Source organism: Diplodia seriata, assembly GCF_021436955.1.
Source record: "Diplodia seriata strain FDS-637 chromosome Unknown scaffold_7, whole genome shotgun sequence".
Classification (NCBI taxonomy): Eukaryota; Fungi; Ascomycota; class Dothideomycetes; order Botryosphaeriales; family Botryosphaeriaceae; genus Diplodia; species Diplodia seriata.
Window position 1 is genome coordinate 2,797,502 of NW_027117314.1, and position 22,572 is coordinate 2,820,073.

Consider the following 22,572-nt stretch of genomic DNA (forward strand, 5'->3'; position numbering starts at 1 on the left):
CGTGGTGGCAAGAAGTGCCCCTGGAGCGCCGCTCTCTCGTCTGCATACCTTTTCTCACTGCCGCCGCTTCGGTGCAAACGATGGCTGCAGGGTGCGGGAGCCTGTGTGGGCCTTGCATTCTTGAGCGCGCCGCAAGGGCCTGGCGACACGCAATGCGTTCGACGACCGCACACTTTTTTCTGCGCGGAGCTCGCAAGGGCTCGCTGGGCGGATGCGCACGCCATCCGCGCAGCATCGCGCGAGTCTGAAACGGCGGAGCAGCGGCTGTACACGGCAAAGGGATTGCGGCGGCGACGGCAGCTGCGTCCTCGCGTCGGCGGGCGGGCTGCTGTGAACGGGGCCGCTGCCGGGACACACGGCTTAGGCGCGACAAAGGGTGCGCATCATTGCTCTGGCAAGCGGCGCCAGGCACCGTGGCACGCACGCAGCGGGCCGCCTTGGTGGTTGGGGTTTTGTAGGGCGCCAAGGGCAGGCCCCTCCCTCGTTCGAGCCGACCCCTGCCTCACGCCTGGTGCTCTCGCCTTTCAGCGCTTGGCCCGCACACCACACCTCCTCGTGTGCTGACTTTGACCATTCTTCTGCCAGCCTCGACCGCCCACCCTCCCCATCCATCCCTTCTCATGCCTGTCTGCTCTCCGCTAAAAGGCCTACGCCGGGCTGAGTCCTCTATCGTCTAAACCACCTTCATGCCGCGCCGTCGGCCTCCCGGCAGGACCTCTGCCGCTTTGAGCTCGACCCTGATCGCCTTACTGCTCGTGTTTCCTTTTGTGGCCTCCGCTCAGCAGCAGCAGCCCGGCCACCAACACCATGCCGTCCGCAACTCCCCTCGCGAGGAGCTCCTCCGCGACACTGCCGACCATCGACCGTGGTCGTCCGCCCATCTAGACGCCCTGTCCGAGTCCGCCGCTCCAGGGTCCAACCAGCGCAACCCCAGCCTCAGCAACAACAACAACAACAACAACCGATACCGCAACGTGCCCTTCATTCCCAAGAACGAGCGCGCCATTGCGACTTTGGCTCCAGCAGACTCCGAGTTCGCTGTTCGAGCACCTCCTGCCAGGTCGGCCGCCGGCCCCTCCGGTGGCCTTTCCTCGCGACATCGTGCGCGGTCCCTGCAGGATTGGGAAGTCGAGGATTTTGTCCTTCTGGCGACCGTTGATGGCAAGATTTACGCGAGAGATAGAAACACCGGAGAGGAGCGATGGACGCTCTTTGCCGACCGCCCTATGGTCGACATGGTCTACCACCAGCGGAACAAGTCCGAAGGAAGCGATGTCCAGGACGACGGCCCGGAGTGGATCGTTGAGCCGAACCAGGACGGGGATCTTTACGTTGCTACTCCGGCCCCGAACATCGGCATCCACAAGCTGAACCTGACGGTGAGGCAGCTGGCCGAGGAGCTGTCGCCCTACGCAAGCGATGATCCGCCGGTGGTGTACACGGCAGAGAAGAAGAACACTCTCTACACGGTCGATGCCGCTACCGGTCGAATCCTGAAGCAATTCAGTTCCGGAGGCTCGTCCGTCATCGATGACGGCAGCTGCCGTCGCATTAGCGGACTCGAGGGGATTGACGAGGATGAATGCGAGTCTATCGGGACACTTGCTCTCGGTCGCACGGAGTACACGGTCGGAATCGCCAACAGAGACACGGGCACGCCGATTTGCACAATCAAGTATTTTGAATGGGCCCCCAACAACAGGGACCGCGACCTCCAGCTTCAGTACTCATCGACGATGGACAACAAGTATATCTACAGCAAGTACGATGGAAACATCTATGCGTTGGATCACACCAAGGACAAGGAAAGGAACGTCTACCACAACAAGTTCGACTCTCCAGTTGTCCGCGTGTACGACATCGTGCGACCGTTCCATGCCAACTCCCGTGACACATCTCTGGTCCTTCTTCCACAACCTCCTGGCCCTGCCACAATGCAAGAATACCAGCAAGATGTCTTCCTGAACTGCACTGAAAATGGAAGTTGGTATGCTATGTCTGAAATCAGCTACCCCGCAGTTACCGACGGTGCCTCGCCAGCATTGTGCTATACGCTCAACTGGAACGACTTCTCTGCGGTCAACTGGCACACTCAGCAAGGCTCGCTCAAGCCGTTGCTTATTGGCGTCCACTCTTTGACACACACGAGCCATCATATACCGATGATCGGAGGCGCTGAGGACGTCCTCCCGATCGGCGCGCCAAAGGAGCTGGGGCAGGAGCCTGTTCAGACCGAAATACCCCCTCCGAAACCGTCCATTGCTCAGGCTCCGGTGTGGCATTTGTCAATCTGGACATTTCTGGTGGCAACCCTCTTCCTCATCCTCGGCGCTTCGCTAAGCGGTGACTGGAAGAAAACTTTACACAGGCCGCTGGAAAACTTCAGGTTCAATGCACCTCATCCTCCTCGAGTGTCTCCAAATGTGACCCAAATCGAGGTCGCAGAGTCGCTCAAGGACGAGCCACTAGCCGAACAGCCGCCAGAGGAGCGCAAGGTCAGGTTTCAGATGGGTGGTGAGGAGATCACCGTTCCCGGTGAGGAAGGGCCGATAGATAATGGCACCGAAGGTGGTCCGCAGGCTGGTCAGGCCCTGGCACGAGTCGATTCGCCTCAGCCTACCGACGAGGGCGAAAACGGGCAGGAGACGCCCAAGAAGAAGAAAGCCCACCGTGGCCAGCGCGGTGGTAGAAAGCGCAACAAGAACAGAAAGAACAACAATGCCGAGTCCGAAGGTGAAGAGACGGAGAAGGTTGTTGCAAACGTCAAAAAATTCGGTGAGGATCAAATCGACGGCGCTGACGGTAGCCCTACCAATGGACAGAGCATGTCGGATTTCTCCTCCGCGAAACAGTAAGTGCAGAGAGCAAGGCAAGGCCATGAGGTGCTTGTGCTAATTCGGTCAGAATCCATAACTTGACAATCACCGACAAGGTGCTTGGTAGCGGAAGTGGAGGTACTTTCGTCTTCGAGGGGAAGTTTGAAGGCCGTGATGTTGCGGTCAAGCGGATGCTCCCACAATACTACGAGCTTGCCGACCAGGAAGTCAGTCTTCTTACCCAAAGTGACGATCACCCGAACGTCATCCGCTATTTTTGCAAGCAAAAGGACGAGAACTTTCTCTACATTGCAGTGGAACTCTGCCAAGCCAGCCTTTGGGACCTCTACAAAGACGGTCGGGCAGACGACCCATGGACGGATCAACAGATCGGATTGGTCAATGAGATCAATACCGATGTGCCAAGGGCACTGTACCAACTCGCAGCCGGCTTGAATCACCTCCACAGCTTGAGAATCATCCATCGCGACATCAAGCCGCAGAACATCCTCATAGCTTACCCGAAGAAGAACCAGACCGGAGGGCCTCGTTTCGTCATCTCGGACTTCGGACTTTGCAAGACTCTTCCGGACAACGTCAGCACTCTCGTTGGTACTACAAACAACGCGGGCACCATTGGCTGGAAGGCGCCGGAGCTGATCCTCAAGCCGAAAGAATCCGAAGGACGTATGAGCTCAAGCCAACGGGATTCGTCAACATCCAACGATCCTGTCACCCAAGGCGTCAAGAGATCCGTGGACATCTTCTCCCTTGGCTGCGTCTTCTTCTACGTTCTGACCAATGGCTCTCACCCGTTCGATGATGAGGAGGGCTGGATGCAAATCCGTGAGCTCAATATCAAGAAGAACAAGTTCAACTTCAGTAAGCTTGAGTATTTGGGCGATGATTCGGAGGAGCCGATCCATCTCATCTCTCGCATGCTCTCCAACAACCCGGTCGACCGTCCTACTGCTATGCAGGTCATGCAGCATCCGTTCTTCTGGTCGCCTGAGAAAAGACTCACCTTCCTCTGCCAAGTGTCGGATCGATTCGAATTCGAGCCACGTGAGCCGCCGTCGGCGTCTCTCTGCAGACTAGAAGCGCGGAACGTTGAAGTCATGTGCCCTGCTCCCAAGGGTCAGAATTCCAACCACGCGTATAGCAAGTTCCCCGACTTCCTGTCCAAACTCGACCGCAAATTCATCGATACGCTTGGTAAGCAGCGTAAATACAACGGCGACAAGATGCTGGATTTGCTGCGAGCGTTGCGCAACAAGAAAAACCACTACTACGATATGCCGTCCGACGTTCAGGCAAAAGTGGGCCTGCTCCCAGACGGATACCTCAGGTACTGGACTACAAGATTTCCCAAACTTCTTATGGCTTGCTACGAGGTGGTCGTAGACTGTGGCTTTGATCAAGAAGCCGGTTTCAGAACCTATTTTGAGCCCGCAACTCCTTAGATGAAGGTTCGTCGGTTGTCAAATGCCGGTTATTTTGGGTCTTTCACATTCTTTCATTATGGTCTAGAGGGGGGGGGAGGTCTAGCAGGGTAGGGACGAAGCTATGTGATATGACTTGTATGACTGCGCTGGGCGGCTTGCTTCTTTGAGCCAGCATCGATAACAAAATCGATAAAAAAAAAGCAACTTGGCTTTCATCGCACTGAAAACGGGGGCTTGGAGTCTATCAATTGAAGAAATCGATTTCTATTTCTGGTTTTTTTTTTTTTTTTTGGTGGTTTGGGCTCAACGCTCTTGTCCATCGACGTCCCGCACCGATTGAGCATGTGTGAAGGGTGCGATGTACATGGAAAGTCTCACCAATGCTTTCATGTGGCATCATCATTTGAGAATATTGAGGCTCGAATGTGATCGCTTGGGGCTTGCCGAATCGGGAAGTTGAGGGACTTCGGGGTCAGATCACATCTGATCTGATACACTGATATGTTCAGCGATGTGTAGTATCTTTCGGTGCTGCGGTTTTGCTGGAATTTTCAAGATCCTGTTCGGTGGGTCCGCGTTTCGTTTTTACGGTCTTAATATCGGCCAGTTGCCACGTGAATGTCAACATGCTTAAGGTCATTTCTCAGAGTCCGAACGAGTAGTTGATGAGGCAAAAAGCTATTTGCGATTGATGTATTGATGATGCAGATCAGATCAATAGAGTTTGGCCCTACCTCACGGTCAGGAGGACTCAGTCTCTCGTGCTTTAATTATCCACAGCCTTGACAATGGCCCCCCAAGATCCCTTGTCTAGATTATCTAAAGTCTCCATGTCCTTAGCATTGAGCTCAAAGTCGAAGACATCAGCATTTGCCTCAATCCTGCTGGACGTATCGCTCTTCGGCAGCGGGACCCAATCCTTCTGCAAACAGTACCGGATGAGGACCTGTGCGGTCGTCTTGTTGTGCCTCTCAGCGACGGAGAGCAGCGTTTTATCGTCAGCCTTCAGGTTTCTGACCAGTGGGCAGTACGCCTCGACGACGATCCCCTGCGACTGGCTGTATTTCACGGCCTCGCGTTGCTGGTTCCACGGGTGCAGCTAACAAGATCATCAGCGTTTCATGCCACGAATTGGGGGAAACTCAACGCTTACCTCAATCTGGTTCACAGCTGGTGGCCAGACCTTCGCGTAGTCTTTCATAGCCTCAACGTGCTGCTTGCCAGCGTTGCTTACGCCGATGTCCTTGACTTTGCCTTCGGTCTTGGCCTGCTCCAGCGCCGCCCACATGATCTTGTTGCCTTCGGCCGATGTCGAGGCGTTGTGAATGAGGAAAAGGTCAACGTAGCCGTCGGGACGATCGTCCAGCTTCCTAACGCTGTCCACAATCCTCTGGTACGTTGCGGGCACATCGGACGACGCGGTCAGGACCTTGGTTGTGATGTAAATTTCCGAGCGCGGGATGCCGGACTCCTTGACCGCCTGGCCGACTTGTTCCTCGTTTGCGTAGAACTGAGCCGTATCGATATGGCGGTAGCCAGCTTTGAGGGCTGTCAGGCACGACCGGACGCATGTTTCGGCGGGAGACTTGTACACGCCAAATCCGAGCCGCGGAATCTGAGCGGAGCTGTTGAGCAGCGGCAGGGTAGACGAGATTGAGAGCTTGGAGGCCATTGTCGTAGGTGCTGGGGTTGAGTGATGATGTAGTTGACAAGAGCGCGGAGAAAGAGAGCTGTGGGGGAGCTGTTGGCCGGGGAGCCCTGGTCGAGCGGCGGGCAATCATGACGTGCGCCCCCCGCCACACAGACCCTGCACCCAGAGAAAAAGAAAAGGTTCGCGTCGTGCTACTCTCGCGCCATCGTGCCCCGCCAACACGCCCACCATGGCCCTTCAAGCGATCAAGTACGAGCGCGGCTCGCTCCTAATCCTCGACCAGCTGCGTCTGCCCCACGAGGAGGTCTTCGACCAAGCCTGCTCCGCACAGGATGCGTGGCACGCCATCAAAGAGATGCGCACCCGGGGTGCCCCCGCCATCGCGATTGTCGCCGCCCTTGGCTTGGCCGTTGAACTCGAGGCCATTGCTTCCAGAAACGAGCTGTCCTCCGTTGCCGAGGAAGTCCGCGCCTTCATCGAGGAAAAACTCAATTACTTAGTGACAAGCAGACCAACCGCTGTCAACCTCGCCGACGCCGCTCGGAAGCTGAAGAAGACGGTTGATACGGCTGCGGCCGCACAGGGTGCTTCTGGGACATCCGTCAAGGATGCCTACGTCCAAGCTGCGGAGAAGATGCTTGTTGATGACGTGTCGGACAACGAGAATATCGGCAAGCACGGCGCCGAGTGGATTATGAAGAATGCCGAGGCCGGCAAGAGCGGGCAGGTCAGCGTGATCACTCACTGCAACACCGGGTATGGGACTGCCTCCGTAGTTCCTCGTCTGATAAGTGCAATCTAATATCTGCAGGTCGCTCGCCACCGCCGGCTATGGTACCGCGCTTGGCGTCATCCGCTCGCTCCATGCTAGCGGTGATCTCATGCACGCCTTCTGCACCGAGACGAGGCCATACAACCAGGGCTCTCGCTTGACGGCATTCGAGCTCGTACACGATAAGATTCCGGCGACACTGGTGACGGATTCCATGGCCGCGGCCCTACTGCGTCTGAAGGGCCAATCCAAGAGGATAGCAGCCATCGTGGTTGGTGCTGACAGAGTTGCTGCCAACGGGGACACTGCAAACAAGATCGGCACGTACTCGCTCGCTGTCAATGCAAAGCATCACGGAGTGAAGTTCCTCGTGGCAGCTCCGCGGACGACGATCGATTTGCACACCAAGAGCGGTCAGGACATTGTGATCGAGGAGCGTCCAGGCAAAGAGATGACGCTTGTCAAGGGACCGCGATTTGATGGCGCGTCTTTGGACCTGAAGGTGGTCGAAACGGTGAGCATCGCTGCCAACGGCATCGATGTCTGGAATCCTGCGTTTGACGTTACTCCTGCCGAGTTGATCGATGGTATTATCACCGAGGTCGGCGTGCTGGAGAAGGGCAGCGATGGCGCCTTCCACATGGAAAAGGTGTTCGAGTGGTGAGATGTCCAAAACGAGCATCTCTGGGCCTTACAGCACTGCTGCAGCGGACGCGAGCGGCTCCATATAGGGTTCAATCAAAGGAAGGGTCGAGTGAGAATCCGTCCGTCGGGCTTGTAGCTCAAAGCTTGCTTTGTCATTGCGGAACACTACGGTGGACTGCAAAAGACGCAAACTCTGCGTATCCCGCCCTACGCGGGCAGTTGGAGCAAACCTCTGGACGCAGACGCGGGGTTCAAGGGTGTACAAAATACCCGGGCATGGATTCTACTACCTACATAGGTAGGGAGCGGTATCTCTGAGACAGCTGTAGGTAGGCTCAATTCTTTTGCAACCCGTTGTGATGATGATGCCGCTCCTGATTCGCCGCTGTGCTTGATCTGTGCTCCAACGAGCCCCCTCCGGTGATGTTGATCGCTGTCCTCGTGAAAGGCGTTCTTCGACGCATCGCGGAGTCGCAGTAGACAAGGACTCAAGTTAGGGCTCCCCATGCGCATCACTGGCGGCAGTATCCTTGTTGCTCGGCTGCGGCTGTTGACTTGCTGCACTGGGAGAAGCCCCATCCTGCTGGGCGTCTGCGGCTGCTAGAAGCTCCTCGAGCCTAGCCTCTAGAGCATCTAGGTGGCTCTCGAGGGCGGAGGCGGTTTGCTCGCCACGGGCGAGATCTTTAAAGGCCTGTGCAAGATGAGCTTCGCGACGGGGAGCAGCGCAGGAGCGGCGAGGCATACCTGAGCCAGGTCGGCATCGCCGACGCGGCCCTGCGAGGCGTCTTCATTCTGCGGCGCAGCCATGATGACGGACAGAATGCAAGTGGGTGGTGATAGTGAGGGCGGGCGCGTGGAGCTGCAGCTGGAGCTGCAGCAGCCGGGGGGCGTGTGGCACGGACCTCGCATTGGGCGCCGGCGTCATCTCTCTCGAGCCAGCACGGGGCTGTCACCTCGCTCTCCGTTCCCCATATCCATACCCACCCTTTTCACTCTCTACCCAACCCCCCATTCTGCGCGCGCCCGCTCCGCGCTTGCCACCATGTTCTCGGGGAGCCAGAGCTTCCTCGGAGGCGCTAACTCTGCTCGCGGCCCCCCGGGCCAGCCCCAGCAGCCCCAGCAGCAGCAGCAGCAGTATGGCCAGCAGTACGGCCCTCAGGGCTTCGGCGGGCTGCAGCCTCAGCCCACTGGCTTTGGCGGCGGTCCGCTGCAGCCGCAATTCACCGGCTTCAATCCAGGCCAGCAGCAGGGCTTCCAACAGCAACAGGGCTTCCAGCAACAGCAGCCGCCGCAGCTCCAGCCCCAGTTTACCGGCTTTTCCGGTCAGCAGCAACAGCAGCAGCAGCCGTTCCAGCAACCACCTCAGCAACAGCCATTCCAGACTGGCCAGCAGACCATGCCGCCGCCAGCCCAGCCCCAGCAACCCCAGCTCACCGGCTTGACCTCCTCGCAGATGGCCGACTCCTTTCGTGGACCCTCGTCCCAGCCGCCGCAGCCCCAGGCCCCTCAGCCTACCGGCTCGAAGATCCCGAGCATCAGGCTTAGCTTCATAACGGTGCAGGACCAGGCCAAGTTCGAACAGTTGTTCAAGTCGGCAGTGGGAGGCGGCCAGGCCATGTCCGGCGACCAGGCGAGGGACCTGCTCATGCGATCAAAGCTGACTGGCGATGCCCTCGCACACATTTGGTAGGACGCCCCGGACGATATGGTGGTAACGATGCGACGCGCTAACACCACGCTTCAGGACGCTCTCTGACACGACCAAATCAGGCCAACTACTGTTTCCCGAGTTTGCCCTCGCAATGTACCTCTGCAACCTCAAACTCGTCGGCAAGGACCTCCCGAATGAGCTACCCGAACGTGTCAGGAACGAGGTCTCAAGCATGGTCGACATCATTTCCTTTGGTGTTCCTGACATGAAGCCAGCAACATCCAGCTCGCAGTCTGCTCCAACGATACAGCAGCCCCAGCCTCAGCAGCCTTCCAATTCTCAGTTGCTATCTAGCCTGCAACCGCAGCCCACCGGTCTGTCTCCGCAGATGACTGGATTCCCCGGTCAGCAGGGAGGGTTCCAGCCACAATCTACTGGTCTGCAGCCACAACCCACCGGGTTTGGCATGAATCAGGGAATGCTCGGCGGCTTGCAGCCCCAGATGACCGGCTTGCAGCCTCAACCCACTGGGTTCGGTGCCGGCATGGTTGCTCCGCTCAACGCCCAGCCGACAGGAATGCCCGGGCAATGGGGTCTTGTAAATACACCCGCTGGGGGATTGCCTAACATTCAAAACATGATGCAGCAGCTGATGCCACAGCCCGGAAGAGAAGGCGGTTCCTTCAGTGCACAGGGGCTTCGTGGCAATGCAACAGTTCCCTGGGCCATCACTAAGGACGAGAAGAAGATCTACGACCAACTGTTCAAGGCCTGGGACGGCCTCAGCAAGGGCTACATTACAGGAAACCAAGCCATTGAGATCATGGGGCAGTCTGGCCTTGACAAATCTGACCTGGAAAAGATTTGGACTCTTTCAGATCCCCACAACCGCGGCCGTCTCAACTTGGATGAATTTGCCGTTGCTATGCATCTGATCTATCGTAAGCTGAATGGCTACCCAGTGCCGAACACTCTCCCTCCTGAACTTGTTCCGCCCTCCACTAGGAACCTGAATGACTCTATTGGCACCATGAAGAGCTTAATCGCCCGTGACGCTGAGGAAAGGAAACACTCTGGCGCTTTCCTTCAACCTCAGAAGACCGGTGTGAGCTACCTCAAGAACCACTCCTTCCGTGGTGGAAGCCCCGTTTCTGCAGGCCGCAAGGATGCCACTGTCTTCAAGAACAATGATGATGATGTCGGCTACAGATCGAGTGCTCGGCGCAGAATTGGAAATGGCGGGCGCTCCCCCTCCCCAGCCGCGCCCCCTTCCCCTGGGTCCGAGAGGTCTAACGACGAAAAGTCGATCGAGCAGCTAAAGAAGGAGATCAAGGAGAAGCAGGTATTGTTGGATGCCATGGACTTTCGCGACGAAAATCGTGCCGAGCAGGAGGACCTCCTTGACCGTAAGGACCGGAAGGATGCCGAGGATTTATACCGCCGGATCAGACGCCTTCAGGAAGATATCGACACTCACCCCAATGCCCACTCCATGTTGTCTGGAGGCTCAGATGCGGAACGCCGCGCTCTTCAGCGTGAGCTGCGCCGTCTGACTGATAGACTTCCGGAATTGGCATCACAGGTGCGCCGGACCGAGCGTGCCATTGCGGAAGCTCAACTCGAGCTATTCAGACTGAAAGACTCCAAAGCACATCCTGGCTCGTCTGCTGCTATTGTTGGCACTGGTCCCGGTGGTGCCGTTACTGAATCTGATAGGCTGAAGGCCCGCGCCAAGGCAATGATGCAGGCACGCTCCGCAGCTCTTACCGGCAAGCCTGCGCCCGCGTCTGTCGATGACTCGGGCGACGCAGCCAAGCGCCTTGAAGAGGAGCAGACGCGTATCCGCAACGAGAGGGAGGGCAATGAGCGCATGGTGCGCGATGTCGAAGAGAGTGTGACTGAATTCAGCAAGGCTCTCGAGCTCAGCCTCAAGGAGGGTTCCCAGCCTGAGTCCAGTGAACACGAGCGCCGTAGATGGGAAGATGGTCTTGGCGTTGAGGACGAAGTCAAGGACTTTATCTACGAATTGCAAAGACAGAGCCGTGCCGCCAGGGTTCGCAAGGAAGAGTGAGTCGAATTATGCGTTTCACAGGATTACGAGCTCACATGAAAGCAGTGATGTTAGGGACAGTGCACGGAACAGGTACCAGTCGCCAGTCCCCCGAATCGAGGAGCCCGCAAGGCCCAGCAGTGCCAGGGGTCTCGAGTCTCCGGCGCGCCCCGAGTCTCCCATGGCGCGCCCCGCCTCGTCTAGCGGCGCTTCGTACTCTTCGTACAAGACCGCTGAAGAGCGTGCTGCATTCATCAAGCAGCAAGCCGAACAACGCATGGCTGAGCGCCTAGCTGCCCTTGGTCTCCGCGCTCCCTCGAAGCCTTCCGGAGAGACGCCTCAGCAGAAAGCAGAGCGTGAGCAGCGTGAAAAGGAGGAGCGTATTCGCAAAGCCGAGGAGGATGACGCCCGCCGCGAACAGGAGAGGCAGCGTAGGCTCAACGAGGAGCAAGGTATCCCGCCGCCAGCTCCCAAGGCGGCGGGCAAGAAGCCTCCCCCGGCTCCCCCGTCACGGAACAAGAAGGCCGAAACCCAAGACGCTGAAGCTGAGGCAAGGAAAGCTGAGCAGGAAGCTGCGGAGCGTGCTCTTCGTGAGGAGCAGGAGGCCCAAGAAGCGGAGACAAAGGCTTTAGAGTGAGTACCATTGAAATTTGGCGGAGTGGTATGTTGAAGCTAATAGTCCATGCAGAGACGAGGAGAAGCGACAGGAAGAAGAGCTTGCCAAAGAGCAGGACGCCGCTGCTGCTCGCTTGCGTGCTCTGGAGGACCAAGTCAAGGCTGGCAAGCTGAAGAAGGAGGAAGAGAAGCGCAAGAAGAAGGAGGCTCAGCGGGAGTCCAAGGAGAAGGAGGCCCGTTTGGCTGCTCAGCGTGCCGAGATCGAGGCTGCTAAGGAACGCGAACGTCAGCTCCAGCTCCAACTTGAGGGAATGGATGACGATTCCTCTTCGTCGGACGACGAGGGCCCTCAAGAGATAACTCCCCAGGAGACCACACCTACCGCCAGCCAGGAACTTCCCAAGGCCGAGCCTCCAGCTGCACCACCAGCTCCGCCGGCGTCTGCCCCTGCGGAACCGTCCGCAAACACGCCGCCATCGTCTGTCACAAGCCCCCAGGCCTCCGCCGTAACCAGCCCTGGCGCCGCCTCAGAGACAAAGAATCCCTTCTTGAAGAAGATGGCCCAAGCCAATGAATCCCACGCTGCGCCCAGCGTTCCCTCAATTTCTACTCCTGCAAGCTCTACCGAGGTCTCGACCAACCCCTTCCATCGCCTCACACAGCAGGACAGCAACAAGACGGCATTGCCTGAACCAGCTGCCGCGCCTGCCCGCACGCGTGCGCGTCCGGAGGAGGACGATTGGAGCGTGGTTGACTCCGATGATGACAGCTCTTCCGATTCTGATGACGACCGCCCAGGTGGTGGCTCTGCCAAGCAGCTTGCCTCCATCCTCTTTGGCACCATGGGTCCGCCTCGCCCGCTCTCGGCGATGGACAACAAAGATTCACCACTCGGTGGCTCGCGCAATGAAAGCCCTGCTGTTGCCTCTCCAGGCCCCTCGGCTCCTCCGCCACCGCCGCCTATGCCCGCCGTAAGTGCCCCTGGCGCGCCGCCACCACCGCCGCCTCCCATGCCTGGATCTGGCGCTCCCGGTGCCCCGCCGCCGCCACCACCGCCGCCGCCTCCAGGTCCCGCCGCCGCACCAGCTGCACCACCCGCAGGCGCGGGTGATAGAGGCGCATTGCTGAGCCAGATCCAGATGGGTAGAGGTCTGAGGAAGGTCGAGACAAAGGACAAAAGCACGTCTTCCGTTGCGGGTAGGGTTTTGGACTAGGGAGATTAGCGTTGTTCTGTTCGTGTAGGTGCTATTCGTCGACTGGGGGACTTGGTTTGCATGAGCACAGGAGGAGGGATTCGGTTTGTAGGATGGATGCTGTAGCGTGCATATATGCATTGTACTTTCGATTTCAAACTTGCCATGAGCGAGCGCTGTGTCGCGCTCGCAACTTGATTGATAATAGCACCAAAAAAAAAAAGGAAGGGGGGAAGCCAAGTGAATGTGCTTCCATCGCTTCTGCAACTCCGTTTGGGTGGCACCTATATCATATTAATGAAGCTTCAGGTAACGTTCCTTTGCCTCCAAGTTCCAACACTTCATGTTGGAAGTCGAGCCGAAAGTCACCTGAAGAACGCGCCGTGGCGACCTTTAACACAGTGACGTCTAAGCCACCTTTGCTTTGACTGGACTTGCGAAACACTCGAGAGAGAGAGACGAGGAGGTCCTATTCGTACTAAGCGATCATCTGACGACACATTTAGTGAATAGGAAACCCAAATCGTCGATCGGTTGTAGTACACATCTCGGTCTATTTACCTCACAGCAAGAGGAGGGTGAAAGTAGTGAAGGAGAAATACAATCCATTCTAGCGGTTCTCACTATTACTCTCTCTAGATCTAGTTTAGATAGCTCGTCTTTCATAGTCTAAGACTCAGAAAAGAAGTTAAACCTAAATAAATAAATAGCGGTTCGCATCCTGCGATCTAGGTTAGTTGGTACACAGACATAATATGACATCGCTCTAGGCACGTGCTATGGCGTGTCGCGTAACCAGAACGCCCGTACTTGGAGCGTCTACCTAGATAATAATATATGCTAGATCTACTTAAACGACGGATACAGAAATTCCCGATTCTAGAAAGGACTAAAGGTTGGGGGCTGAAGGTAGAATGAGAAGCGTGCGGGCGGTAAGTAAGTAAGTGTACGGCTGGAAATGGGTTAGTTAGTCGAGGTCGCAGTTGCCTTTCTCGTTTGTCTGGATCTTCTCTTAAATCTCGTGTTCGTTATAACGTAGGAGACTAGGAGTCAGGTGATCGATTGGCGCATTTATGGTTACGTCAGTATGTCAGAAATATCATTGCCCCCCACACCCTCCTCCCCCCCTTTTTTTTAGTCCCCTTTCTTTTTCTTTCCCCTTGTTTCTTAGGTCTTCTTAGTACAGACGGGTGGAAGCGGGAAGGTGGAGCTACCCGTTATCGGCACCTGCGCGGGTTTTCGCTGAAGGTGATTATTACCTTCTTCACTTTGTCAAAGCATTGGCGTGCTTCCCTTCTTCCCTTTTAGCCTCATCCTTACGGGTTAAGTGGAAGAAGTGGTCTTTTTGGAAGGTGGTTTCAACTCGTATTGTATGCTGATCAAAGCACTAGTGTTCAGCTATTCAGCTATGACGTTTGCTCAACTTCACACCCTGACTGGGCCGACGCTGGTAATACCTACGCCCAGCGTAAGCTGCGGACGTCTTTACATGTCCACAATCGAAGAGACGGAGAGCAAGCAGAATGGCAGTGAGCAGGCTCATGTGCTGTTTGCTGGGCAAGTCTGCACGGCGACCAGTGCTGCTGTCGGCAACACGGGCTGTGCTGTGAGTCGGCAGTCGTTAGCGTTTTCGTCCCCCACGCCAAGATCCGGTACCAGTATGCTGTCAAGATTTTGCAAACAATTGGTCATCAATTAAGTCGCGTCCGGGGTTACACTGCTTTTCGCGCCAACAAAGAAAATGCATCGCCATGATGAGTAGTAAGAAATCAAACGGTCAATCGATCAATCGGGCCCACGAACACATGTAGTCGTTACCCGGGCTGCACCTGCGTTGGGAAGACCAATATCGTCACTCTTGCTCCCGTTGCTCGTGTCGCTTTTGGCATCGTTGATGGACTCGGCTCCGGTTTCGGTGACTGTTGCGTTGGGTTTCTTGTCGTCCACGGCGGCGCTGGTTTGCACGCTGAGCTGAACGTTCTGCCAGATTTCCAGCGGTACAATCTGCTCCTGGCTGTCGTTCCCCTCCAGGTCATCCGGGCGATGTGCTTTGCGGGATATGGTGGCGTTCTTGGTGCTGTGGGAATGGTTGAACTGGTGGTAGGTGGTGCGGGACCGTCCGCGGGATGAGCCGGCGAAGGAGCCGATGTTGAAGGTGCGTTGGAGGAGTGTCCAGGTGAAGGGGATGTTCGCCGTCAAAATTGCAGTCGAGGATTCACGGACATACCAAAACACCCACGCAGAGCCGAACGGCTCAGTGAAGCTGTAAAACTTGTTCAAGATAGCCGACAGGATCTATCGACGGTCAGCCACGTGCTCGGCAATGCTGAAGAGAGGTTTGCGGCGCTTACGCTGAAGGTTCCCAGGCCAAAGACGCCGCAAAGGATGATTTTCCTCTTGAGCGGGAGCCGGGCTGCCAGGAAGATAGGCATTGGAATCGCCATGATGAAGATGTCCGACGAGATGTTGAGGATGGCGTTGGTTATCAAATGGTTGGTCGCTGCGGAACACTGGGCTACAGCCACTCAGCACGACGGCGGCAAGATGGGGGACGGCGGACTCACTGTTGGATGTCGGAACAGCCCAGTACTGGTTGAACGGGCGGCACCAAACTCCAAGATAAAGGATTTCCATGACTATGAAGCCGATGACCACATAGGCAGCAACGAGCTTGACGGCCAGACTTTGCTTGGTACTCGTCCTGCATCTCTAGCTCAGCGAGCTGCAACTCATGGGGCGTGGCTAGGCGAGACTTACGTCAAACGACCGTACATGATCAGCAAGCAGCCTTTGATCAGCCAGATGGTAATGAGCTGCATCTGCTCGGACACGAGGACCATCTTGCTGCCAAACGATCGCTGCTTCACAACATCCGGAGTGAACTGTATCGGTCCGTCGGCGGGGTTGATGAGGTTGCTGCTGCTTCTTGCGGCTGTGTTAACGCAGACAATCAGGGCCGTGTAGGTGCCCTAGGCGGAAGGGTCAGTGGCTGCCAAAGATGGGCGCGGGAGAGATGGGAGCGGGCGGACCATGGCAATCAATATCAAGCCATCGTCTGCTTGAAGCTGTCGGGGAGAGCCCAGGAGGAGGATGCGCGACACACTGCGCTCTGTTTAGCTCCTTTCGCCAGGGGCGGGGCGGGGAGTGATGTACATACAGTCGGCAGCCCACGATAAAGAGGCACAGCGCGAACCAGGTCCACGATTCAGCCGTAAGGGCGGACATGATGGCGGTCCAAAAACCCGGTGAAAGAGCAAAAGAGAGGAGTGAGTTGGGCGAAGGCGAGCATGAGGAGCAGGCAGGGTTCAGGCGGCCGGGGATGATATGGAGGAAGCCAGCAAGGGACACGCCACCCCGTCGAATGCGAGGCTATAATGAGAGGCTCGACCCACGCGTGCAATTCCCGCGAGCGGGAGCAGCTAGCGCAGCATGGACTTTTGGATGGCCAGGGCGGCGGGAGAGTCTGGAGTTTCCCCGTCAGCAGGGACGACGACAGAGGAATGGGGCCGATAGGCTGCGCAGTCGTAGCATAGGCCCGTAGGAACGCCGGAGCCCGCTATGTGATACTTAGCGCGCGTGCGCGCCGTTCGAGATCCTCCCGCCAGGAACGGAGCCGGATAGCCGCGGCTCGTGGTGCGCGGCAGTTGCGGTGCGGATGCGCCGCGGCAGTCGCAGTCGCAGCAGGGCATTGCGGCATCGCAGCATTGCGGCGCGAGGGCGCATGGCAGGCGCTGCAGCATCGTGCGGTGGGTCGCTGGGGGCACAGACGGGGAGAGGCAGAGGCACTGGGGAAGCGCCCCTCTCAGCCTTCCCCCGGCGCACCATGTGGGCCACGTGTGGGCTGCGCAGGTCGCTTCGCCCGGCACCTTCCAGCGCCGCGAGCGCCTGCCGGACATTACACCACCCACCCCCCGGGCGTTGTTGCCGCAGCGGCAAGGCTGGGGAGGTGCTGGCGGCGGCGCATGCACGACCCGCCGACAGCGCGGTTCTCGACCGCAGGTCCGGGACAAGGGCACGTCAACAAGATCCGCGACAGCGCACGGGAGATGGGCGCAGGGAGCCGGCTGGACGAGCAGAGAGCGATGCCGATCGCGCTGCAGGAGCCGCGCCAGGGCGGCTGCTGGGGGATGAGTCGGGGGCTGCGCGAGGAGCGAGCCACAGGAGCGCCAGCCCGGCATTCACCGCCCCCCGCCTTGGCAGCCCGGCCCTGCGCTCGCTGCTTTCGTTGCTTATCCGAACGTCGTCTGCACGCTGCCGCGCCGCCCAAGGCTCGCAGGCGCACACTAGTCGTCCGCCTCCGTCACCTTGCCCTCGCCAACCGACTGCCGACTTGCTCCTCCATCATCAACTCCGAACCCGCCCCTATCGCGTGCGCGTCGACAGCAATCATGGTCGCTCGAGCTAACTCCTTCGCGACCTTCCTCATCGTCGGCCGTGAGTTCTCCCGCACGCCGCGGCCTTCGCCCCGTCTTGCTAACCTGCCTCTTGGCCAGCCACCTGCTTCTTCCTCGGCATCATCTTCTCATCCTTTCCCTACGACTACAATGTCCTCTGGCACGCCCCCCAGCCACCAGACACCCGCGACCTCTATTTCGACCTGCTTGAGAGCCACCTGAAATTTCTGCACGCCTCGCCGCCGCTCATCAGCCGCATCCTCCACATCGTCATTGGCACTGGCCTGCTTGGCTTCGTCATGAAATTGTACAAGCCTTCCGAAGCAAACATGCTCTTCGATGGCGCCAGTCTGGTTCTTTACATGTGCGGCGTCATCGTCTATCTTACAAACATCGTGAAGGGCCTGCGCATCGTCACCTCGGGCAACTATGGCCAGGGCGAGATAGTTGACTCTGCTCCCAATTCCGATGCTGCCCACGATGTCGAGTACATTGGCCGTGAGGACAGTCTTCGCGTGCTTGCGGCAAGCAATACCATACTCGCCCTCGTCCTCGTTGGTGTTCTGGTTCTCCAGGCCGGCCAGTGGTACGCCCAGAGGAAGGAGGATGCTGAGATTGCCGAGATGGATAGGGTTGCTGGGGAGAAACGCAAGGGCAAGGAGTGGAAGAAGAAGCAGTAGACAAGCTAAGGTGGCCCGCAATCGTGCGCGTTGCCAAGAATATTTCCGGGCTTCCTCTTTCATCGCAACGTACCTCCATGTCTTCTGATGTGATGCCATTTTTCCTTGACTGATTGTGTACTTGTTGGCTCACTAGGACGAAAACTTTCAACGTCGCGCGCTCCTTGGCTCTGGGAGTAGATCTATATGGTTCTCCCTGCCGGTTTCCAACTTCTTCAACAGTCCCCATCCCTCATTCCTACCTACCGTATCAACCTGGGTTGTGATGTCCGCACGAAGTGTCTGTGCAAGACATTGTGAGGCCGGCGAAGTTCCCGATGCGACTAGTCCATCGTCACATAGCGTTCTCTTGATAAACCGAGGGTACGCTTAATCTCTTGCTTCTCTTACCTCTAGATACCTGAGCCGTCTAGTCTTGAGGAATAAGAAAGACTCTTTGGGCGCGTGAGGCGTGTGGCCCATGACCGATTACTACGCCATTCCAGGCGCTAGATTTCCCAGCTTTCGGTCACAGCATTGAACAGTCGGATTGCCGAAAGCGATTGCATCTTTCCGACCTGACGAGAATACATCTACATTTACCAAGTACGCGCGAGGCAAAGCGTCTTTTGGCAACATCACAGCGTTTTCGATTTGTGTGATGGGTTATCGCATCTCATAGCGCGCAGCTTCCGCTGCTGTCGGCGACGGATGGGCGGAAACTGCTGCGAGATATATGGAAGGTCCCGGGGGGGGGGGGGGGGGGGGGGGGGGGGGGGCGCCTTCCTGATGTGGTAGTCGGGCAGCTCTGGCCCTGTCTGTATGCTCCGCGTCCTGCGTCTTCTCTCCATTTCTCTTTCCACAATCCACCCGCGACGCGACGCGACGCGACGCAACGCAGGGCTTTCCAACAGACACTGACGCCTAACGGTAAGCACGCCCTCTTCTTGCCCGTCGTAGGGTGTTCGCACAAGCCTCCGCAGAGGCAATATGCCACGCTCGCAGATTCCACACGGCAACCGTCCGCGGGTGCCTGCAGGATCTGAAGTGGCTTCCTCTGCGCAGCCTTCCAAATCTGGTACGGAAAGCGAGGCGCTTCTCCGTCAAATCCCCATCCGCGCTGACATTGTTCTCTTTACCCAGCTCCACACCATTCACGCCCTCTTCCGACCCGCGCCAATCTGGGCGGCTCCGATTCTGCTCAAACCCAACGCCAACACCCAGCGCCAGTGACACGAAAGAACAACATGGATCAGGCGGCGGAACTTTTGCGGCTCCGAGCCGAGCTTGCTGCTCTTAAGCTGAGCATTGGACAGAAAAACCCGAGCTCCACAAACTCCGCCCGTAATGATCTCACCCTGCACTTCACTCCTCAAAAGCGCTGATACATTACTCTTCAGAAGCCGTCGTTGTTCCGAAGACCATCACTACCTCAACTCCTTCTGTCTCAAAGGGTGGCACCGCTTCGCAGCATGTACCCCCTTCCCTGGAACCTGCTTCCGGTGGCCTTCGCGGATCCAGATACGCTGCGTCTGGTATGACGGCTGCGTCCGCTACATCCGCTGCTTCCGGAATGATGGCCGAGTCCGCTCCATATTCCACAATGACCGGTGATGACCTTGCTGGCAATGGAAAGGATACTTCAGCAGGGAAGCTCTTCTCGACTACTACCACCTCTGCGAGCCCCACGCATCGTGCCCCTTCCGGCGGCAGCAACAACAATGGAGCCCGGACCAATGGCGGCCTACTCGCGCCTCGCGCCAATACCCAGCAAGCGAGCAAGTCTCTCTTGGGCCAGGACTACAAACCTCCCACCAAGGAAAAGTTTGCCAAACGTGGTGCTGTCAAGATTGTACCTGCTGAAGACAAGGCACAAAAGGCTAAGCTTGGGGAGGAAGTTGCCAGACAGGCTGAGAACCACGATCGCAAACACAAGGAAGCAAAGGAGGCCAAGCAAGAGGCTTTCTCTAGCGTTGAAGATGCTAAGGAGCCTGAAGGAGAGACTCGCCGTTGTCGCGATGCCGAAATCAAGATGGCTGACAAAGACGCCCTTCAGAGCGAAAAGGGTATTCAGAAGCTTGCTGCCCAGAGCGGTCAAGCCTATGGTGCCTCTAGAGACGTGGTGGTCACTGCTCACCCTGGCAACGGTGACAGTCAGCCTATCAAGAAGCATGCTGCTGAAAGGCTCTCTTTGGAGGTCAACGTTTCGAGTGCTGAGCGTAGTGACTTCCTCGTCAATTCGGGCCGCCGCATCTGCATTAGCAACCTTCCTGTTGGTGCCAGTGACAAGGATATCCATCAGCTCATCGAACAGAAGACCAACACCGGACAGTCTATGTAAGCTTCCCACATGGCCTACGAGAGTACGTCAGCTAACAAGTCTATTACCACAGTGAGACCATTACGGTCTTCCGTCGCCCCAATGGTCAGCCCGGCTATGCTCTGGTGGACGTATCCACATCCAAGGATGCCTCGCACATCGTGAAGTGGATGACGGATGAGCGCCTTTCCGGTTGGCCAATCGATATGCGTATGGCGCACAATCTGAGCCAGGGTAAGCTCTCCCAGCGTATCATTTAGCTCGTATCAGCCACCGCGCACGCGGATGTAGCATTTCTTCTATGAGGCCATCATCAATAAGAAGATTTCTTTTCTCAAAGCGCGCTATTCATTAATTTGTGTTCTAGACGCTGTCGATAAGCTACTTGAGACTGGCTCAGCCACGTTGATGCCAGCCCACGAGAAGCCCAGCATGGAAGAGTAAGTCAAGCCCGAGATATGCTAGCCTTATGCCAACTAACGTGTACACTTGAAGGGTTGGCAAGACGGCTATCTGCCGTTACTGGCATCTGGGCCACTGCCGCAACGGCGCCAACTGCAAGTACCTTCACGGCATTGCTGTCGATGGCCTTTCCCCGGACACTACGCAGCCTCGCGGCCGTACCAATGGTCGTCGCAACGGTGCCCAGCACGGTAGACGGAACTACAACTTCGACAACATCCCTCTTCCGGCTGAGGGTGGGGAAGAAGAGGCCAGCGGGTCAATTTTCGGCACCAGCGTCTACCGCACCACCGCGCTGAGGGTCATCACGGATGACTTCTGAGGGGCCGCAGGGCACCCCACTCGCGCCACGGCAGGCATTCAAGCTGAAGATTTCCGCGTGCAGCACAAGAAATCTAAGTATGGGTGATCAGGGAACAGGGTGCACTTCACATGATTTCAACGATAGAGATGGATTTGCGGGGCAATGGCCTTCGGTCGCCGGGTGCATCACGCCACAGCGATTAAGAGAAATTAGCGGCAATAAATGAAATGACAAGGTTGTATTCTTGTGTACCTAGGAGCCATACAGGCTCCACAGCGTGTTGCAACTCCGTATGCCTCCCCTCAGCGACCGAGGTATGCGATATGACGATGTCAGCTTGATTGAAGCACTGCAGAGCAGTTGTATTCTCGTTGGAGAGCAAATGTGGACTGAGTGGTAAAGGTCGAGGTGCATAGTTTCCTGATCCGGGGGCTAGCGAGGGCCAAGTGCCCCCCACCTTTGCCGGGGCCGGGGCTGGCCGCCACTCCTGCCGCCCTGGCCCTGAGCTGCACCAACAGCCCTCTGTCTCCCTGCGCACATTTGCCTGCCGACCGCCTGTTCTCTGGCGTGCTTACGGACACAGACGTTGCGTTCCGCTCCTTCCGAGTCGCTCGCTGCTTCATCGGCACAAAAGACTGTCGGGACCTTGTTGCTTGATTGCGGAGGCGACCCTTCGGCGCCCGCCGCCTCCCTGTCAGGACCTGTATCTCACTGCCGACGGCATCCCCACTGTCGGCCCTGTCCACAGATGGACATATTTTCGCCACGCCTGCCTCCACTAACTGACTGCGGCTGAGAAGCGGAGTGCAGTAATCATCTTTTGGCACTTGAGACCCCAGCCCAGCGCCATGGCAGACGCCTACAACCATGAAGTGGACGACATTCGTGCAAGGGAGTATCCCATGCTCAGAGGTACCCGCCACACCATATATCCACGTCTTCCCCGCGGTTGGTCTCTTGCTTACGCCTGTGTGCCACAGATTCTGTCTACCTTGACCATGCCGGCACGACGCTTTATCCGAAATCCCTAATCGACCGCTTCTCCGCCGATATGGTTGGCCACTTGTACGGAAATCCGCACTCGGCCTCCAGCGCGTCTCAGCTGTCGGCGCGGCGCATCGAGGATGCCCGCCTGCGCTTGCTGCAGATGTTCCACGCCGATCCGGAAGACTTCGACGTCGTATTCGTGGCGAACGCGACGGCAGGCGTCAAACTGGTGCTAGAGGCGTTTCGTGATCAGCCTGGCGGGTTTTCGTACGTCTACCACCGCGAATGCCATACCAGTCTGGTTGGGGTGCGGGAGCTGGCCAGCCAACACAGGTGTTTCTCCTCCGACGCTGAGGTGGACCAATGGCTAGAACACAAGGCCCAGCAGCATAACCCCCCTGGCGCACCGGTGGAGCTCTTCGCTTATCCCGCACAGTCGAACATGAACGGACGACGCTTGCCGCTGGATTGGTGTGGTCGAGCGCGCGTCCCCCAAAATAGGGTTGGTCAGGCCACATTCAGCCTCCTGGACGCGGCGGCATTCGTCTCGACTTCACCGCTGGACTTCCGCAAGCCTAGAATGGCTCCGGACTTCACGGTCCTCAGCC

At 57.4% G+C, this 22,572-nt stretch overlaps 9 protein-coding genes across 9 annotated transcripts; 7 read left to right on the forward strand and 2 right to left on the reverse strand.

The window, feature by feature from the left end:
- Positions 1 to 807: 807 nt before the first annotated feature.
- On the forward strand, positions 808 to 2,855 carry IRE1_1 (bifunctional endoribonuclease/protein kinase ire1; the record flags this gene model as incomplete). The annotated part of the gene is made up of 2 exons (XM_066778996.1): positions 808 to 812; positions 935 to 2,855. 2 exons carry the CDS (start codon positions 808 to 810, stop codon positions 2,853 to 2,855), a joined length of 1,926 nt encoding a protein of 641 aa, XP_066631433.1.
- Positions 2,856 to 2,877: 22 nt separating this feature from the next.
- Positions 2,878 to 4,279, forward strand: IRE1_2 (bifunctional endoribonuclease/protein kinase ire1; the record flags this gene model as incomplete). The annotated part of the gene is made up of 2 exons (XM_066778997.1): positions 2,878 to 2,882; positions 2,905 to 4,279. The coding sequence occupies 2 exons, from the start codon at positions 2,878 to 2,880 to the stop codon at positions 4,277 to 4,279; spliced, it is 1,380 nt and encodes a 459-aa protein (XP_066631434.1).
- Positions 4,280 to 5,372: 1,093 nt separating this feature from the next.
- SLS55_007582 (uncharacterized protein) lies at positions 5,373 to 5,832 on the reverse strand (the record flags this gene model as incomplete). Its single annotated transcript, XM_066778998.1, is given in 2 exon segments — positions 5,373 to 5,809; positions 5,829 to 5,832. 2 exon segments carry the CDS (start codon positions 5,830 to 5,832, stop codon positions 5,373 to 5,375), a joined length of 441 nt encoding a protein of 146 aa, XP_066631435.1.
- A 309-nt stretch (positions 5,833 to 6,141) lies between these two features.
- On the forward strand, positions 6,142 to 7,348 carry MRI1 (S-methyl-5-thioribose-1-phosphate isomerase; the record flags this gene model as incomplete). Its single annotated transcript, XM_066778999.1, has 2 exons — positions 6,142 to 6,668; positions 6,724 to 7,348. The coding sequence occupies 2 exons, from the start codon at positions 6,142 to 6,144 to the stop codon at positions 7,346 to 7,348; spliced, it is 1,152 nt and encodes a 383-aa protein (XP_066631436.1).
- A 1,023-nt stretch (positions 7,349 to 8,371) lies between these two features.
- PAN1 (actin organization and endocytosis protein) lies at positions 8,372 to 12,859 on the forward strand (the record flags this gene model as incomplete). The annotated part of the gene is made up of 4 exons (XM_066779000.1): positions 8,372 to 9,015; positions 9,074 to 11,047; positions 11,097 to 11,663; positions 11,719 to 12,859. The coding sequence occupies 4 exons, from the start codon at positions 8,372 to 8,374 to the stop codon at positions 12,857 to 12,859; spliced, it is 4,326 nt and encodes a 1,441-aa protein (XP_066631437.1).
- A 1,764-nt stretch (positions 12,860 to 14,623) lies between these two features.
- Positions 14,624 to 15,678, reverse strand: SLS55_007585 (uncharacterized protein; the record flags this gene model as incomplete). Its single annotated transcript, XM_066779001.1, has 2 exons — positions 14,624 to 15,133; positions 15,670 to 15,678. 2 exons carry the CDS (start codon positions 15,676 to 15,678, stop codon positions 14,624 to 14,626), a joined length of 519 nt encoding a protein of 172 aa, XP_066631438.1.
- Positions 15,679 to 17,226: 1,548 nt separating this feature from the next.
- Positions 17,227 to 17,912, forward strand: CSH3 (the record flags this gene model as incomplete). Its single annotated transcript, XM_066779002.1, has 2 exons — positions 17,227 to 17,272; positions 17,332 to 17,912. 2 exons carry the CDS (start codon positions 17,227 to 17,229, stop codon positions 17,910 to 17,912), a joined length of 627 nt encoding a protein of 208 aa, XP_066631439.1.
- A 1,582-nt stretch (positions 17,913 to 19,494) lies between these two features.
- SLS55_007587 (uncharacterized protein) lies at positions 19,495 to 20,232 on the forward strand (the record flags this gene model as incomplete). The annotated part of the gene is made up of 2 exons (XM_066779003.1): positions 19,495 to 19,501; positions 19,541 to 20,232. The coding sequence occupies 2 exons, from the start codon at positions 19,495 to 19,497 to the stop codon at positions 20,230 to 20,232; spliced, it is 699 nt and encodes a 232-aa protein (XP_066631440.1).
- A 411-nt stretch (positions 20,233 to 20,643) lies between these two features.
- SLS55_007588 (uncharacterized protein) lies at positions 20,644 to 20,995 on the forward strand (the record flags this gene model as incomplete). The annotated part of the gene is made up of 2 exons (XM_066779004.1): positions 20,644 to 20,651; positions 20,707 to 20,995. 2 exons carry the CDS (start codon positions 20,644 to 20,646, stop codon positions 20,993 to 20,995), a joined length of 297 nt encoding a protein of 98 aa, XP_066631441.1.
- Between the last annotated feature and the right edge of the window lie 1,577 nt (positions 20,996 to 22,572).